The sequence below is a fragment of the Piliocolobus tephrosceles genome, chromosome 20, assembly GCF_002776525.5.
Source record: "Piliocolobus tephrosceles isolate RC106 chromosome 20, ASM277652v3, whole genome shotgun sequence".
Lineage (NCBI taxonomy): Eukaryota > Metazoa > Chordata > Mammalia > Primates > Cercopithecidae > Piliocolobus > Piliocolobus tephrosceles.
Window position 1 is genome coordinate 21,831,242 of NC_045453.1, and position 17,628 is coordinate 21,848,869.

General features: G+C 44.4%; 1 protein-coding gene and 1 pseudogene across 2 annotated transcripts in view; one reads left to right on the top strand and one right to left on the bottom strand.

Moving 5' to 3' along the window:
- Positions 1–17,628, bottom strand: part of STAU1 (staufen double-stranded RNA binding protein 1) — a 59,053-nt gene that overhangs the window by 30,705 nt on the left and 10,720 nt on the right. Inside the window, exons 2-6 of the mRNA XM_026449180.1 lie at positions 14,118–14,256; positions 12,118–12,283; positions 3,847–3,951; positions 3,325–3,768; positions 2,938–3,061 (exon numbers count right to left, since the gene is read on the bottom strand). Coding sequence (XP_026304965.1) covers positions 2,938–3,061; positions 3,325–3,768; positions 3,847–3,951; positions 12,118–12,283; positions 14,118–14,256 — 978 coding nt within the window. The remainder of the gene's footprint in view (positions 1–2,937; positions 3,062–3,324; positions 3,769–3,846; positions 3,952–12,117; positions 12,284–14,117; positions 14,257–17,628) is intronic.
- Positions 2,987–4,201, top strand: LOC111533693 (annotated as a pseudogene). Its single transcript, XR_003307179.2, has one exon. The product of XR_003307179.2 is annotated as a malate dehydrogenase, mitochondrial-like (transcript).

Here is a 17,628-nt window from a genome sequence, read left to right on the forward strand (position 1 = left end):
TTTGAGACGGAGTCTCGCTTTGTTGCCCAGGCTGGAGTGCAGTGGCTGGATCTCAGCTCACTGCAAGCTCTGCCTCCCAGGTTCATGCCATTCTCCTGCCTCAGCCTCCCAAGTAGCTGGGACTACAGGCGCCCGAGTAGCTGGGACTACAGGCGCACGCCACCTCGCCCGGCTAGTTTTTTTTGTATTTTTTAGTAGAGACGGGGTTTCACCGTGTTAGCCAGGATGGTCTCGATCTCCTGATCTCATGATCCGGCGTCTCGGCCTCCCAAAGTGCTGGGATTATAGGCTTGAGCCACCGTGCCCAGCCGCCTGAATTTTTTAAAAAGCAGCAACAAAACTGTTTCACACCAAATATTAAGATACTAGAAAAACACAGTATTTGTGCTAACCCCAGATTAACTCATTTTTGTGCACAACAGAATAAAGTTTGGAAGCTGTTTCCTTAAAGAGCATCCAGAGTTTTTTTTAAATAGATGGTCTCTTTAAAAAAAAAAAAGGTCCACATGCTAAGAACTATGCCAATGGGAATGCTCTCCTCATGTGCAGCCAGAACACAGTTTGGAAATAAACTAGGTGCTCAGACTGTCATAAGACTTCGAACGCCATGTACATGCCAATTTTCAATGTTCTGTTCATTCTATCAGCCCAATTAGGTTTAACTTTTATTTTTATTTACAACCTATTTCAAATATACAGAAAAGTACAGATAATAACGTAACAGGCAATTTCCTGGATTTAACTAATGTCAACAGTTAGGTGCTACTGACATCAGACTGTTTTTTTCTGTTTTAAGAAAAACAATGAGCCACCCACGGTGGCTCATGCCTGTAGCACCAACACTTTTGGAGGCTGAGATGGGTGGTTTGTCTCAAGCCAGGAGTTCAAGATCAGCCTAGGCAACAAAGTGAGACCTTAATCTCTACAAAAAAATTGAAAAATTACCTAGGTGCAGTGGAGTGTGCCTATAGTACCAGCTACTGGGGTGGCTGAGGCAAAAAGATCACTTGATTGCCCAGGAGTTTAAGGCTGCAGTGAGCTATGATCGTGCCACTGCACTCCAGCCTGGGTGGCAGAGCAAGACTCCACCTTTTAAAAAACAAGGCAACAGGCCAGGCATGGTGGCTCACGCCTGTAATCCCAGCACTCTGGGAGGCTGAGGCAGGAGGATCACTTGAGGTCAGGAGTTCAAGACCAGCCTGGTCAACATGATGAAATCCCGTCTCTACTAAAAATACAAAAAGTAGCCAGGCGAGACTCTTATCTCAAAAAAAGAGGCAACGGCCGGGCGCGGGCGTGGTGGTTCATCACACCTGTAATCCCACCACTCTGGGAGGTCAAGACGGGCGGATCACAAGGTCAGAAGATCGAGACCATCCTGGCTAACGCGGTGAAACCCCATTTCCACTAAAAATACAAAAAATTCTCCAGGCATGGTGGCAGGCACCTGTAGTCCCAGCTACTCTGGAGGCTGAGGCAGGAGAATGGCGTGAGCCCGGGAGGCAGAGCCTGCAGCGAGCCGAGATCATGCCACTGCACTCCAGCCTGAGCGACAGAGTGAGACTCCGTCTCAAAAAAAAAAAAAAGAGGCAATGAAGTCCATCTCACTATCATTCCCAGGGCAGTTAATCACTATCCTAAAGTGAGACTGTATCTTTCCCAATCGTGTTTTTAAATGAATATATTTTTGTGTTTTGAAAACTCACATACCTCATTCTCAGAAACTGCCTTTATCATTATTATAAATCCAAACTTATAAGTTTACACTAATGACTGTAATCCCAGCACTGTGGGAGGCCAAGGCGGAAGGGACACTTGAGTCCAGGAGTTTGAGACCAGCCTGGGCAACATAATAAGACCTCATCTCAACAACAACAACAAAAAATATTTATTTTTTATTTTGTGGTTGTTGAGATGAAGTCTCGTTCTGTTGCTAAGACTGGAGTGCAGTGGTATGATTTCGGCTCACTGCAACCTCCATCTCCTGGGTTCCACTGATTCTCCTGCCTCAGCCTCCCAAGGAGCTAGGACTACAGGCACAAGCCACCATGCCTGGCTAATTTTTTATATTTTTAGTGGAGACGGGGTTTCATCATGTTGGCCAGGCTGGTCTCGAACTCCTGACCTCAGATGATCCACCCGCCTCGGCCTCCCAAAGTGCTGGGATTACAGGCATGAGCCACCACGTCCAGCCAAAAAAAAATTTTTTTTAGTAACAATTTATACAAATGAAATGCTCCTTTTCTATTTTATATACATGTATCAAGGTTCCACATATGACTGATAGAAAACTATCAGGTCTACTGCTCGGTTCCACACCCTAAGCCAGTGGTTCTCAACCAGAGCAGTACTACAATCACTTGGGAGCTTCACAAGTTCAGATACTGGAGCCTGCTCCAGACAACTGAACTCAAATTTTTGAGGGCATGGCCTGGATAGCAGTTTTATTTATAGTATTTGTTTATTTTTTAAATAAGTCCCCAGGTGACTGGAGTTGCGATTCACTGCTCTAAGCCATTGCTTCCAGAGGAGTATCATTAGGAACAAAGCAGCCAGTAAAATAAAAATGCAAAAACCATATATTTGAAAATGAAATTATATTGCTCTTTTACATAATTGTTTGTTTTTTGAGACAGGGCCTCAGCTCTGCTGCCCCGGCTGCAGTACAATGGCATAATCAGAATTCACTGCAGCCTTGATTTCCCAGGCTCAAGCAATTCTTCTGCCTCAGCCTCCACATTAGCTGTGACTACAGGTACTTGCCACCATTTTTTTTTTCCCCAAGTATTTTTGGTAGAGATGAGGTCTCTCCATCTTGTCTAGGCTGGTCTCAAACTCCTGGGCTCAAGTGATCCTCCCGCCTCAGCCTCTCAAAGTGTTGGAATTATAGGAACAAGCCACCACGCCTGGCTCATTAAAAATTTCCTATTGACTTGCCTGTCAGCAGCTCCTGTGTCTGCCCGTCGGCGCCCCTCCCGCTCCAGCCATGCTTTCCGCCCTCGCCTGGCCTGCCAGCGCTGCTCTCCGCCGCAGCTTCGGCACCTCGGCCCAGAACAATGTGCTAAAGTAGCCGTGCTAGGGGCCTCTGGAGGCATTGGGCAGTTGCTTTCACTTCTCCTGAAGAACAGCCCCTTGGTGAGCTGCCTGGCCCTCTATGATATCGCGCACACACCCGGGGTGGCCGCAGATCTGAGCCACATCGAGACCAAAGCCGTCGTGAAAGGCTACCTTGGACCTGAACAGCTGCCTGACTGCCTAAAAGGTTGTGATGTGGTAGTTATTCCGGCCGGAGTCCCCAGAAAACCAGGCATGACCTGGGATGACCTGTTTAACACCAATGCCACGATTGTGGCCACGCTGGCTGCTGCCTGTGCCCAGCACTGCCCAGAAACCATGATCTGCATCATTGCCAATCCGGTTAACTCCACCATCCCCATCACAGCAGAAGTTTTCAAGAAGCACGGAGTGTACAACCCCAGCAAGATCTTCGGCGTGACGACCCTGGACATCGTCAGAGCCAACACCTTTGTTGCAGAGCTGAAGGGTTTGGATCCAGCTCGAGTCAACGTCCCTGTCACTGGTGGCCATGCCGGGAAGACCATCATCCCCCTGATCTCTCAGTGCACCCCCAAGGTGGACTTTCCCCAGGACCAGCTGACGGCGCTCACTGGGCGGATCCAGGAGGCCAGCACGGAGGTAGTCAAGGCTAAAGCCGGAGCAGGCTCCGCCACCCTCTCCATGGCGTATGCCGGCGCCCGCTTCTTCTCCCTTATGGATGCAATGAATGGAAAGGAAGGTGTTGTGGAATGTTCCTTCGTTAAGTCACAGGAAACGGAATGTATCTACTTCTCCACACCACTGCTGCTTGGGAAAAAGGGCATCGAGAAGAACCTGGGCATTGGCCAAGTCTCCTCTTTTGAGGAGATGATGATCTCGGATGCCATTCCCGAGCTGAAGGCCACCATCAAGAAGGGTGAAGATTTCATGAAGACCCTGAAGTGAGCCACCGTGACGGGTGGCCAGTTTCCTTAATTTATAAAGGCATCATGTCACTACAAAGCTGTTGCAGATAACCTTTGTATTTTAATTTGCTTTGGTGATGATTACTGTATTAACATCATCATGCCTTCCAAATTGTGGGTGGCTCGATGGACACATCAATAAAAGCCGTCCTTGATTTAAAAAAAAAAAAAAAAAAAAATTTCCTATTATCCAGACTGACAAAATGTTCAAAGTAGGGAGGCAGCAAATGGTTCAAAACTAATTCACAGGCCGGGCGTGGTGGCTCAAGCCTATAATCCCAGCACTTTGGGAGGCCAAGACGGCTGGATCACTGGGTCAGGAGATTGAGACTATCCTGGCTAACACGGTGAAACCCCGTCTCTACTAAAAAATACAAAAAACTAGCTGGGCGAAGTGGCGGGCGCCTGTAGTCCCAGCTACTCAGGAGGCTGAGGCAGGAGAATGGCGTGAACCCGGGAGGCGGAGCTTGCACTGAGCTGAGATCCGGCCACTGCACTCCAGCCTGGGGGACGGAGCGAGACTCCGTCTCGCAAAAAAAAAAAAACAAAACAACTAATTCACAAAAACCATTCGCACCCAGTAAAATGAGGAAGGTTTAGTGAGCACCCAGTCTTGTCTTCACAACACAGGAATTACTGTTAACACTGATTCTATATGTATAGTTCAGCAATAAAATCCAGGCAACATTTAGAAAGAGGCCAGGTGTGATAGCTCATCCCTCTAATCTCTGCACTTTGAGAGGCCATGGTGGGCGGATCACTTGAGCCCAGGAGTTCAAAACCAGTCTGGGCAACATGGCAAAACCCGCATCCCTACAAAAATACAAAAATCAGCCAGGTGTGGTGGTGCATGCCTGTAGTCCCAGCTACGAGGGAGGCTGAGATGGGAAGATGACTTGAGGCCAAGAGGTCAAGGCTGCAGTGAGCCGCAATTGTGCCATTGCACTCCAGCTAGGGTGACAGAGGAAGACCCTATTTCAAAACAAAACAACAGAAAAGAAAGAAATGCTCTGAACCATACTTAACCCTCACAGTATGCTAGGAAAGTTAGCCATCACCATTTAATAATAACTCCAACACTCTTTTATTTTGCTATATCTAAAGTCATTTTACAAATAATTAACCAAATAAAAGGATGACAAAAGCCATTTTATCAGACATTTTAACAAGAACTTAAACACAGCAAACCCAGGTTCTTATCCCAATGTTTCTAATTTGGAAGGCACATATACCCGAAAAAAAGCAAGGTCCTCTATATGCAACTAACTGATCATCGCCTGCTGCACCTGCACCTGCACCTGAGGCACAGCCCCCCTGCAGCGATGTCAGATTCCAAGTCCATCTCCAACCAGTTCTAACTTATCAGGACCTCAGATTCTTCATGTACTGGCACTGTCAAAACATACTACTTTTGAAACAGACACATAGTTCTATTAAAGAGAAAGAAGCCATTTCTTTGCTCTGTAAGTGCAAAATGCTTTCATTTTTGGATTTATAAACACCAACGGAAGGATCAATCCAGTGACTTTTGTCATTTTTATATCTACTTTCTTCCAATCACCTTTGGACACACACCTCCTTGTGCATTTGTTCACTTATTTTGTTAACAATAAGTGGTAAGAAATAAATGTTGGCGGCCAAACATAAAAGAATGTTGTCACGGGTATTTTTTTTTTTTATGCAAACAGGATGGGGCAGGTTCTTGTTGAAAAATGTTGCATGATGAAGTCTTTTCTGTTGAATGACTAGATAAGAATACCACATTTCCTTTCCATACATCAGAGAAATAATCACTAGCTGATTCTTGAGTATAGGGAAATTTATCTATGCTAGCATCTGAAGACTCACAGTCTGAGATTTTGCTTAGACAATCTCACCATCATCATTACCGTCTGGAGTGCTGCCATCTATCTGTCCTTTTGTGTTCATCTTCTGATTTGTTAATCATCAGAAATGTCTTCCACTGTCAGTTCTCTTCTCCTTCACATTACAGATGAAAAACAGAAAAATTCTGGATTCTCACTTGGGTTCAATGAAAGCAAAAAGGAGACTCAAAAGACAGTGTCTCCAGTCTTCTTTTTTTAACTTCTTAAAAGATAATGCAATAGACTAGGCAAGGCCATAAGAATAATAAAAGATGGTGTCATGATGACAATTATTTCACTATTATATATCCACCCCAGAGGCTTTATCATTCTTCCATTTTCTTATGATTTTCATCTCATCTGGTATATTTGGGAGTAGATGATGAATAGTATTGAAATAATTATGTGGAATAACAAATAGCGAAATGTTCAAAACACAGGAAAATTAAGATCCCTAAGATCCCATCATGTAAAGATTTATAAAAAGGTCCAAAAGGCCTCTATGGTAACTGTAAGAAAGAATGAGTTTTGTACTATTTAAAAAATATATATACTTTCTCTCAGTTCTTTATAATACCTCTAAAAAAGAATACAACTCATGTAATATCACACCTTAAAGAGCTTAAAAAAGCAGCTTCAAAAATGAAAACCTGGCTGGGCGTGGTGGCTCATGCCTATAATCCCAGCACTTTAGGAGGCCAAGGCAGGTGGATTACGAGGTCAGGAGTTTGAGACCAGCCTGGCCAACATGGTGAAACCCTGTCTTTACTAAAAATACAAAAATTAGCCGGGTGTGGTGGTGCACACCTGTAGTCCCAGCTACTTGGGAGGCTGAGGCAGAATTGCTTGAAGCTGGGAGGCAGAGGTTGCAGTGAGCTGAGATTGTGCCACTGCACTCCAGCCTGGGCAACAGAGTGTGACTATATCTCAAAAAAAAAAGGCCAAGTGTGGTGGCTCATGCCTATAATCCCAGCACTTTGAGAGGCCGAGGCGGGTGGATCACGAGGTCAGGAGATTGAGATCATCCTGGCCAACAGGTGAAACCCTATCTCTACTAAAAATACAAAATTAGCTGGGTGTGGTGGCACATGCCTGTAATCCCAGCTACTCAGGAGGCTATGGCAGGAGAATAGCTTGAATCAGGGAGTCGGAGGTTGCAGTGAGCCGGGATCGCGCCACTGCACTCCAGCCTGGCAATAGAGCAAGACTCCGTCGCAAAAAAAGAAAGAAAACCTGAGCCAGGCACAAGCATGCCTGTAGTCCCAGATAATCAAGAGGCAAAAGGATCACCTGAAGCCAGGACTTCAAGGACACAGGGTACTATGATCATGTCTGTGTATAGCCACTGCACTGCAGCCTGGGCAACAACAGTGAGACCCATCTCTGTTAGAAAAAAAAAAAAAAAGAATAAAAAGAAAACTAGGTCCAATGAACATTGAGGAAACAAGAGGGGTTAAAGTCTCCAATTTTAGGCCAGGCGCTATTGTTCACGCCAGTAATCCCAGCATTTTGGGAGGCTGACGCAGGTAGGTGGTCACTTGAGCTCAGGAGTTCGACACCAGCCTGGGAAACATGGTGAAATCTCGTCTCCACCAAAAATACAAAAATTAGACAGGTGTGGTGGCATGCACCTGTGGTCCCAGTTACTTGGGAGGCTGAGGTGGAAGGACTGCTTGAGTCCAGGAGGTGGAGGTTGCAGTGAGCCAAAATCACACCACTGCACTCTAGCCCAAGTGACAGAGTGAGACCCCATCTCAAGAAAATAAATAAATTAAATATTTAAGTACATACTTAAGGATACTTAAGTATGCACCTGTCCCAAGTGAAGATAAGGACTCAAAACCAGAAAGAGCTGCATTTATTCATTTTTACAAAAGTATAAAAAAGTATTTTTAAAACTTCAGAATGTTTATGGTGGCTCATGCCTGTAATCCTGGTATTTTGGGAGGCCAAGGTGGGCAGATCATTTAAGCCTAGGAGTTTAAGACCAGCCAGGGCAACATGGCGAAATCCCATCTCTACAAAAAAATATAAAAATTAGCAGGGCGTGGTGGCATGAATCGGATAGTCCCAGCTAGTCCCAGCTACTCAGGAGGCTGAGATGGGAGGATCACCTAAGCCCAGGGAGGTCAAGGCTGCAGTGAGCTTGCATGGAGGGCCTCCACACTCCAACCTGGGCAACAGAGTGAGACCTTGTCTCCAAAACAAAAGGAAAGAAACAAACAAAAATACATACACACACTTACAGTTGGCTCTGCTGTTTATTGAAACACCAACAGGATCACACTGTACACACAGTAACAGCTCTGCAACTTCATCCCCTTTCATGCCTGTGTATATGAGATACCACACTCGTACTCATGGGATAAACGTAGCCATGTTTTTAACCACTTCCCTAGTGAAGGACATTTAAGCTAGCTCCTGTTTTTCTCTATTACAGATACTGCAGCTATGACCATACTGCTCCTAATAGCTCGGACACTGAGTAAAACTCATCCTTCGTTAGCACAAACCTTAGATCAAATAAACAAATAACCCATGCACTTTAACTTGGGGCCTTTGCAGCTGCCGCTCCCTCTCTGGGCATACACTGTCCCTGCTCTTTGCTGATCCTTAGTCTCAGCCGAAATGTCTCTTCCTCTGAAAAGACTGCTCTGAACTTACCACCATTACTCCAACCTAAATGAAATACTTTACATTCTTCTAATCCTTGTCACTTTTCCATCCTTGTACTAACTGCACTTTTTGCTGATATTGATGTTAATGTGTGGCAGCTCCATCTGACCAAGTTCACAGGAAAAGGGACGGCACGGGCTGTTTTCAACTCAGGGTCTAGCACAGCGCCTGGCATAGAGGGCCAGACTATACCTGTCCTGTAGACAGCAAGTGCTGGCTTTACTGCATATCTTCTAGAGAAGATGCATTGATCCACCACACAATCACATGCTCCACAAATTTGCCACAGCTAACCTGACAATTTGTTTACAATTATCATTTCCAATGCTGGCAGGCTGTGGACAGACAGGTTGCTTATGGCCTATCAGCAGGTTGTAAAATGGCCCCCTCTTCCTGTGGAGCACGTGGCCATATGTACCACTGTGCATACCCGCTGGTTCAGCAATTCTACTTCTAGGACTGTGGAAAAGACTTTACTGCAACGATGTTCTTCCCGACCCATTTCATAAGAGGGAAAACTACAAACAACCTAAATAATAAAGTCCCTGCTGGAAAACAAAGCAGTGCATTCACTTAGTGGAACACTTTGCAGCCATTAAAAAGTGCTTAGGTGTGTGCTGAATTTGAGTCCTCCAAGGAATTATAAGTAAATGACGTAACATATTCAAGATATACACGTCAGTGAAAAAAGGTGTTTTTTGTTGTTTTTTTTCTTCCCCAGCAAAGCTCCTCAGAGATTTCACAGGACACAGTGAAAACTCAGCCCAGGAGAACATGTCCACAACAACTGCTGCCCTCAGGACTGTGCCAACCAATGCTGCTCTAGTGAGTGAAGGTGGGAGACTCAGAAATACCAATAGGCACTTATCCTTTGTAGCAATACTGTCTTCACTCTCATGGAGGAGTCAAGGGGAAGAACTGCTGGGGAAGTGCTGACAGCGCTTAGATCCGTGGTTCTCCAACCTTGACCATACCTCAGAATCACTCCAAGAGCTCACTAACAACAACATGGCTGGGTATGGTGGCTCATGCCCGTAATCCCAGCACTCTGGAAGCCAAGGTGGTCAGATCACCTGAGCTCAGGAGCTTGAGACCAGCCTGGGCAGTACAGTAAAACTCCATCTCTAGTAAAAATACAAAATTTAGCTGGGCATGGTGGTGAGCACCTGTAGTCCCAGCTACTTGGGAAGCTGAGGCACAGGAATCGCTTGAACCCAGGAGGTGGAGGTTGCAGTGAGCCAAAATCATGCCATTACACTCCAGCCTGGGTGACAGAGGGAGACTGTCTCAAAAAAAAAAACCCAGCAAGAACAACAAAAGCAAAAGCCAGATTCCTGGGTCTTACCCTAGACCTAATGCATTAGAATGCCGGGGTTAGGCCTAGAATTTCTTTTTTTAACTTCTCAAGTGATTGTGATGCAGAAAATCCATATAGCAGTGTCCAGCAATTGTTTATCAACTATTGGCTAGAAGTACTAGAAATACTTACTCCATCTGACTCCAATTAGATTAGCACCAGTCAGGTAAAAAGCTGAAGAGCCTCCAAAATAACTCAAATTACACTACTTTTCTGGTGTTTTAATAAATCTCACCACTGAAAAGCTCATCCTTTTAACTTCACTAAATCCTCCTCTTTTAGCTACAGCCTCATTTTCTTTGATTTAGTCCTTAATGGGCCATGGAAACAGATCATCCACTATGATCATCCACTATGATCCACAGGTGATTACAGTGGAAAATGGAAACGCAGCGTAACAAAAGAAAAACAAATCGTTCCTGTGCGGCCAGCCATGAAGCCCGAGCTGGGTCGCCCTGGGTGGCAGTTGGATACAACAGACCTCAGCAGGTACCCTGCCCAAGGTCCGCTCGGGTCTACACCTCTCATCACATACTTAGCACACTGTTCTGTGCAGGATCTTCTTGTTCTTTGTGAACATGTTTCCTGGTGAGGAAAAGGCAAATGCTACCCAGAGATATTTTCAGGTGGCATTTCCTGCTGTGATTAAACAGAATTATGAAATCTCAATGTTTTCAATTCACTGGGCTTCTTCTGGCCTTTGTGACTCTATCTGTGGTAAGATTCTGCCTGGCCAAAGATACTCACTAATGCTTTGACCCCCTCAATGGCATGGAGTTACTGATTCCCTAAGAATTATATTGCTATTGAGTCACAAAAATGCTAAAAATCCTTTTCCTATCATGGTGGTTTTAAAGCATGGTCCCTAATTCTTTGACAATTCCTTCATCATCTGGAAATGAGATTCTCCATATTGTGAATGTACTAAAATCCACTGAATTGTACACTTACACTAGTCAACTTAGGTTATATAATTTTTACCTCCAATTTTTTTTTTTTTTTTTTTCTGAGACACAGTCTCACTCTGTCACCAAGGCTGGAGTGCAGTGCCACAATCTCGGCTCACTGCAAGCTCCGCCTCCCGAGTTCACATCATTCTCCTGCCTAAGCCTCTCGAATAGCTGGGACTACAGGCTCCCACCACCACGCCCGGCGAATTTTTTGTATTTTTAGTAGAGACAGGGTTTCACCGTCTTAGCCAGGATGTCTCGATCTCCTGACCTCATGATCTGCCCGCCTTGACCTCCCAAAGTGGTGGGATTACGGGAGTAAGCCACTGTGCCTGGCCACCTCAATTTTTTTTTTTTTGACATTTTATATCTCCTTCCTTTGAATCTGGGCTCCGTGCCCGCTTGACCTGTAGAACATGGCAGACACGATGCTGTGATTTCTGAGCCTAAGCCTTAAGAAACTGGCAGCTGCTTCCATTTCCCATCTTCTAGGATGCTTACTCTGGGCAACCAGCCACCATACCATGAGGAAGTGTAAGCAATCCTTCCATAGGTCACCCAGGGATGAACTGAGGTCCTGGGGCCAGAGACCCAGCTGAGCTCCTAGCTGACAGCAAGCACCAACTTACCAGCCACACAAGTGAGCCATCTTAAAAACAGATCCTCCAGCCCCCTGCAGAGTCACCTCAACCAAAGCTGTGTGGAATGAAGACAAGCTACCCTTGCCAAGCCCGGCCTCAGTTGCAGACTTATGAGCAAAATAAATGCCTGGAGATGTTTAAACCATCACTAAATTCTGTGATGGTTTGTTATGAGGCAATAGATAACAGGCACTTCTATATAATCAAGAGTGGCTGGTCAAAAACAGCTTCAGAAAATTATCTAACCTGGTACCATATATCACAGTAGGTTCTGGCAAGGAAAATCTTCAGCACTGAAGACTTCATCCATACATGTTCTTCACAACTCAACTGAATTGCAAACTTTCTAACGTGTTCACACCATGTCACTCAAAACCATGCCACAGACTGAAAAAGAAGGCAACTGACTTTCTTGTTAAGAAATTTTAAAATGAAAAAAGGAGTAAAAAGCAAGAAAGCTACAGAGTATAAAATCTTGGAGGCATTCAAATAAAAATTACGGACAGCTGTCAACGTCCCTTCTTAGAAAAGATAACGTGCAGTGACATCTCCCCACTACCCTCCCACCCTGTCGAAGCGTCAGGGAGCCTGGGCTCCGCTCCTTACCTCCAGCCTCTCCGATGGGGGCTCATTCTGCAGGATCCTCAATGCTTTGGCAGCAGCATCATGTTTCGCAGCCTGTCTTGTCTTTCCTTTCCCATTAAATTGCTGTCCTCCCACAGAAAGTTCCACTTGATAAAGTAAAGGTGGAACTGGAAATGGGTAAAAGTACCTAGAAATAAAAGGAGGTTAGGCAAATTACAGTCTCAAGTTGATAAGTCACCTATACACTCTCTGGCAAATGTTCCTTCATCACGATCCTACTCACATTAGTGTTTGATGCTAATCACTCTTCATCAATATATCCAGAGATTTCATAAAAGCTTAAACTGGATTAGAATTGCTACACAGTATAAGAAAAGACTTTTTAGCAATCCAAACTTACATCTCATGAAACACAATGGCTTAGAAATTGAGTTTATCATGCTAACCTGCACTGACAAAATCTAAAATGAATTAGGCTTTGGCTGAGACAGACACTTGGTTTGCTCTGCCTTCTCAAACCTTAGCTTTAAATTTGCATGTCTCCAATAGGAGGCTGGGAATTTTAATGCACAAGTCTTTTAGAAAGGACCCTCATTTCAAGAAATCCCAACAAGCTGTAGCCTACCTAGCAGAACCCAGTTTCTCATCCATTTCCCTAGCAGAACCCAGTTTCTTATCCATTTCATAGTTTGTATTTTTAAAATGGCTATATCCTCCGAGAGAGCAGGGAAATGAAGAATTCCATTTTGCTCATCATCTATCCACTAATGTCTTTTTTTTTTTTTTTTTTTGAGATGGAGTTTCTCTCGTTGCCCAGGCTGGAGTGCAGTGGCGCGATCTCAGCTCACTGCAATCTCTGCCTCCTGGATTCAAGTGATTCTCCTGCCTCAGCCTCCCGAGTAGCTGCAATTACAGGCGCCCACCATCATGCCCAGCTAATTTTCATATTTTTAGTAGAGACGGGGTTTCACTGTGTTGGCCAGACTGGTCTCAAACTCCTGACCTCGTGATCCACCCACCTGAGCCTCCCAAAGAGCTGGGATTACAGGCGTGAGCCACCGCGCTCGGCCTCCACTAACGTCTTACTACCGCCGGCAGAAGATTTTTTAATCCATGGCATTTTCAGGTTTCAATTAATATTTTACTGCACCAAAGCTATTTACAAAGCGCACAAGTTCAAAAGTCAAAAAGTACCCAATAATCAGGTAATCTACAAATGCTGGGAATCACTGTCTTGCAGGAATCATGATGCTATGGGAATCATGTTTGAATAAGATTTAGTTACATAAAGCAGTTACAAGGATGATCTTTAGCCAGGCTGCTAGAGGGCACAAGCCACATCGCCAGTGAGAAATATGCTCAGGCGCTTTCCAAGAGCAGTAAAGAAGCACAAAGGGCTGGGTGTAGTGGCTCACGCCTTTAATCCTAGCACTGTGGCAGGCTGAGGCAGGAGGACTCCTCGAGCCCAGGAGTTCAAGACCAGTCTGGGCAACATAGGGAGACACTGTCTCAATGAATTAAAAAAAAAAAAAGAGGGGTGGCCGGGTGCTGTGGCTCACGCCTGTAATCCCAGCACTTTGGGAGGCCAGGTGGGCAGATCGTCTGAGGTCAGGAGTTCAAGACCAGCCTGGCCAACATCACAGAACCCCGTCTCTACTAAAAAATACAAAAAAAGCTTAGCTGGGTGTGGTGGCAGGCGCCTGCAATCCCAGCTACTCGGGAGGCTGAGACAGGGAGAATCACTTGAACCCACGAGGCAGAGGATGCAGTGAGCCAAGACAGCGCCATTGCACTTCAGCCTGGGCGACACAGCAAGACTCTGTCTCAAAAAAAAAAAAAAAAAAAAGGCGGGGGGGGGGCACAAGGCACAAGAGTAATTAAGACCGACTTCAACATTTGGCAGGCCCAAACCAAATCATTACTCCCTCCACAATCTAGAGGTACTAGTTTATGTAAAGTATCAGACACATTTTCACCTGTATTTTATGAAAAAAAAGAAGAAAAAAAAACTTCACACATACCTTGGGGGATAAGCACCTCCTCTCATATTGTAGTTATAGGTGGACTGCATCCGAGAGTAAGGGTCAACAGGCTTATACATTGGTTTTTTTCCAAGTTTCATGCACAGTGCATTTAGTTCTACAGTAGGGGTTATGCTTTCTGCAAGAAAGAATCGACAAATAACTGTTTTGTTCTGATATGAGAATGATACTCACTAAGATAAAATGTAATAGCATGCTTTCTGCTAATTGGATTCATGATACATAAAAGGACCTGGGTCACTGCTAGGCATCAGACAAGGAAATCCAAGAATATGCTGTGATTTCTCGATATTTATACACAGTCAACAGCACAAAATCTACTCTGAGGGCTATCAGAGGAGCCACAATTTAACCCAAGACATTATCAGTGAAAGCTATATGGTACAGCTGTCAGAAATAAGTTCCAAAACACATCAAGTTTCATGATTAAAAAATCCCATGTAAATGTCCAAATTGTTTTAGCGTTTGAGAATACTTAATCAATATAACCTTGGTTGTACTGATTTACAGGATTATTGGCTTGCACTCAGAAGTATATCTGTACACACTATTGAACAATGCATTTATTACGTTACTAACTGGATGCAAAGCACTGTGCTAAGCTTAAGAAATACAATTCCTGGCCGGGTGCGGTGGCTCAAGCCTGTAATCCCAGCACTTTGGGAGGCCGAGACGGGCGGATCACAAGGTCAGGAGATCGAGACCATCCTGGCTAACACAGTGAAACCCCGTCTCTACTAAAAAATACAAAAAACTAGCTGGGTGATGTGGCAGGCGCCTGTAGTCCCAGCTACTCGGGAGGCTGAAGCAGGAGAATGGCGTAAACCCAGGAGGCGGAGCTTGCAGTGAGCTGAGATCCGGCCACTGCACTCCAGCCTGGGCCACAGAGCGACACTCCGTCTCAAAAAAAATAAAATAAAATAAAAAGAAATACAATTCCTGGCCAGGCGTGCTGGGTCACGCCTGTAATCCCAGCACCTTGGGAGGCTGAGGCAGGCGGATCATGAGGTCAGGATATCGCGACCGTCCTGGTTAACACGGTGAAACCCCGTCTCTACTAAAAAATACAAAAAATTAGTTGGCCATGGTGGCGGGCACCTGTAGTCCCAGCTACTTGGGAGGCTGAAGCAGGAGAATCATTTGAACCCGGGAAGTGGAGGTTGCAGTGAGCCGAGATTGCCTCATTGCACTCCACATCCGGCAACAAAAGTGAAACTCTGTCTAAAAAAAAAAAAAAGAAACAATTCCTGCCCCAGAGGAGTTTAAAGAACACAAAGCACACTCAAAGAGCTACAATACAACACGATGTGCAACTCAAGGAAAGGTGAAGAATCACTGAGATGGCAACAACCCTCAAAGTTACACAAGGCCCACAAAATATTCAGATATTTCCATTCTTGACATTTTTTCTTTTTTTTTTTTTTTGGGACGGAGTCTCGCTCTGTCGCCCAGGCTGGAGTGCAGTGGCGCGATCTCGGCTCACTGCAAGCTCTGCCTCCCGGGTTTACGCCATTCTCCTGCCTCAGCCTCCTGAGTAGCTGGGACTACAGGCGCCCGCCATCTCGCCCGGCTAGTTTTTTGTATTTTTTAATAGAGACAGGGTTTCACCGTGTAGGCCAGGATGGTCTCGATCTCCTGACCTCGTGATCCACCCGTCTCGGCCTCCCAAAGTGCTGGGATTACAGGCTTGAGCCACTGCGCCCGGCCCATTCTTGACATTTCTAATGGAATTTGACCTGTGGTAATACTTGCTAGGAAAATGAGTTCCATTTTCATATACAACAAATTATCTCAAAATGTATTAACTTCAGAAGATACATGCTATTCATTTTCCAATTTTTCTTTCCCTCAGTTCATCCAATCCATAAACCTTTAAAAACCATTTAAAAAGAAAAGCAGCCTGGAAAGATTAGTGTCAGTGCACAATCATATTTAAAAACAACACTTTCATATCAAAAACAGAACACTAGAAATGGCAAAATCTAAATGCACACAAAAATCCACTTTAAAATGCCTCTTTAGGATGTATATACAGAGAAATAAAAAAGACCTTATTCTGTACTATAATTGGTTCAACTAAATTTAATGCATGAATCAAATCTCCAAAGATAAGAATATCTTTGGGGTTTGCACAGAGGGCCACATGAATTACAGATCTCTCTCTTTCTTGCATTAGAACTATATTTTTTACAGAATTCATATAATTGCATTTTAAGTACAGTCTGATTCATTTTAAGAGCAGCTCTGATCCACAGAATTTGTCTGCAATAGAGAATAAACATGAAGAAAGTATACCACAAAGAAATCAAAAGTAACAAGAAAGATGTGAATGATAACTTCCCAGATTCCTTCCTACATACCAAGACTTGGGATGACTTCATGCATGTGAGGGGGTCTCTGCTAAAACAGCCATTAATGACACAGCCTCCAGGTCACTGATCCCCAATCCTTCACCAGCCACACCTTCTTGATTAGCATACTCCCCCTGCATGGGTCCCTTGTTTGAGGAGATACTACCTGCTGGCTTGTATTTAAGTAATATTTATATTTTCTCATTCTTTTTAATTAAGAGACATACAACTGACAATAAGCACTTCTGACCAACAAAATTACAATAAATATTACCACACTGACTTGATGTGACTCTAGATAAAACTTATATTCTTGCTAATCTATACAATCTTATCAAAAAATATATTTTCATTAAACTTTTCGGAAATCTTTGAAATTATCTGGTCACCCGCCATCCTTCCTACGACCACCTTTCCAGATTGTCAGGCGTTGAGGCATCACAGATTGGAAACCACTGCTTTACAATGAGGTTAAGGATTCCCAAAAAATAAGCATTTGTCACTGGTTGTGTAGAATCTGTGCTTTCAAAATCGACAAGTTTGTTAAGAAACCATTCATATACATATTAAATGGTAGTACCTCTAGATACACTTTCGAAAGGTACCTGTTTGGCCCATGCATAAGACCTGGATTCCTTCCTTCGCTACCAAAAGGGCAGACTATGGGCTTAGGAAATTTTGTTCCCTCCAAAGCTTTAGCAGCAACTGTGTGTTTGACCTTTTTAATACCAGTTCACTCAGCTCACCAGTGCTGATCTCCAAGTGTCAGCAGTACTATAAATTCCTAGAAGTGTGAGCTCTCAACTCATGAAACCTGACATTGACTGTAATATGTCACTTGAACCTTGAACACTTTCTATGGTCATGGTTTAAGAGGCCTGGTCTTATGTTGATAATTCGTCCTGTCATCCCCGTCTTATCCTTTTTTGTCATTTTTATAAACAAACAAAAAAAAAAGAGATTGTGCGTGTATGCACTGAAATTCTTTTTTGTTTTTAGACACACAGTCTTACTCTGTCCCCAGGTTGGAGTGCAGTGGTGTGATCTCGGCTCAATGCAACCTCCACCTCCTGGGTTCAAGAAATTCTCCTGCCTCAGTCTCCTGAGTAGTTGGGATTACAGGCACCTGCCACCATGCC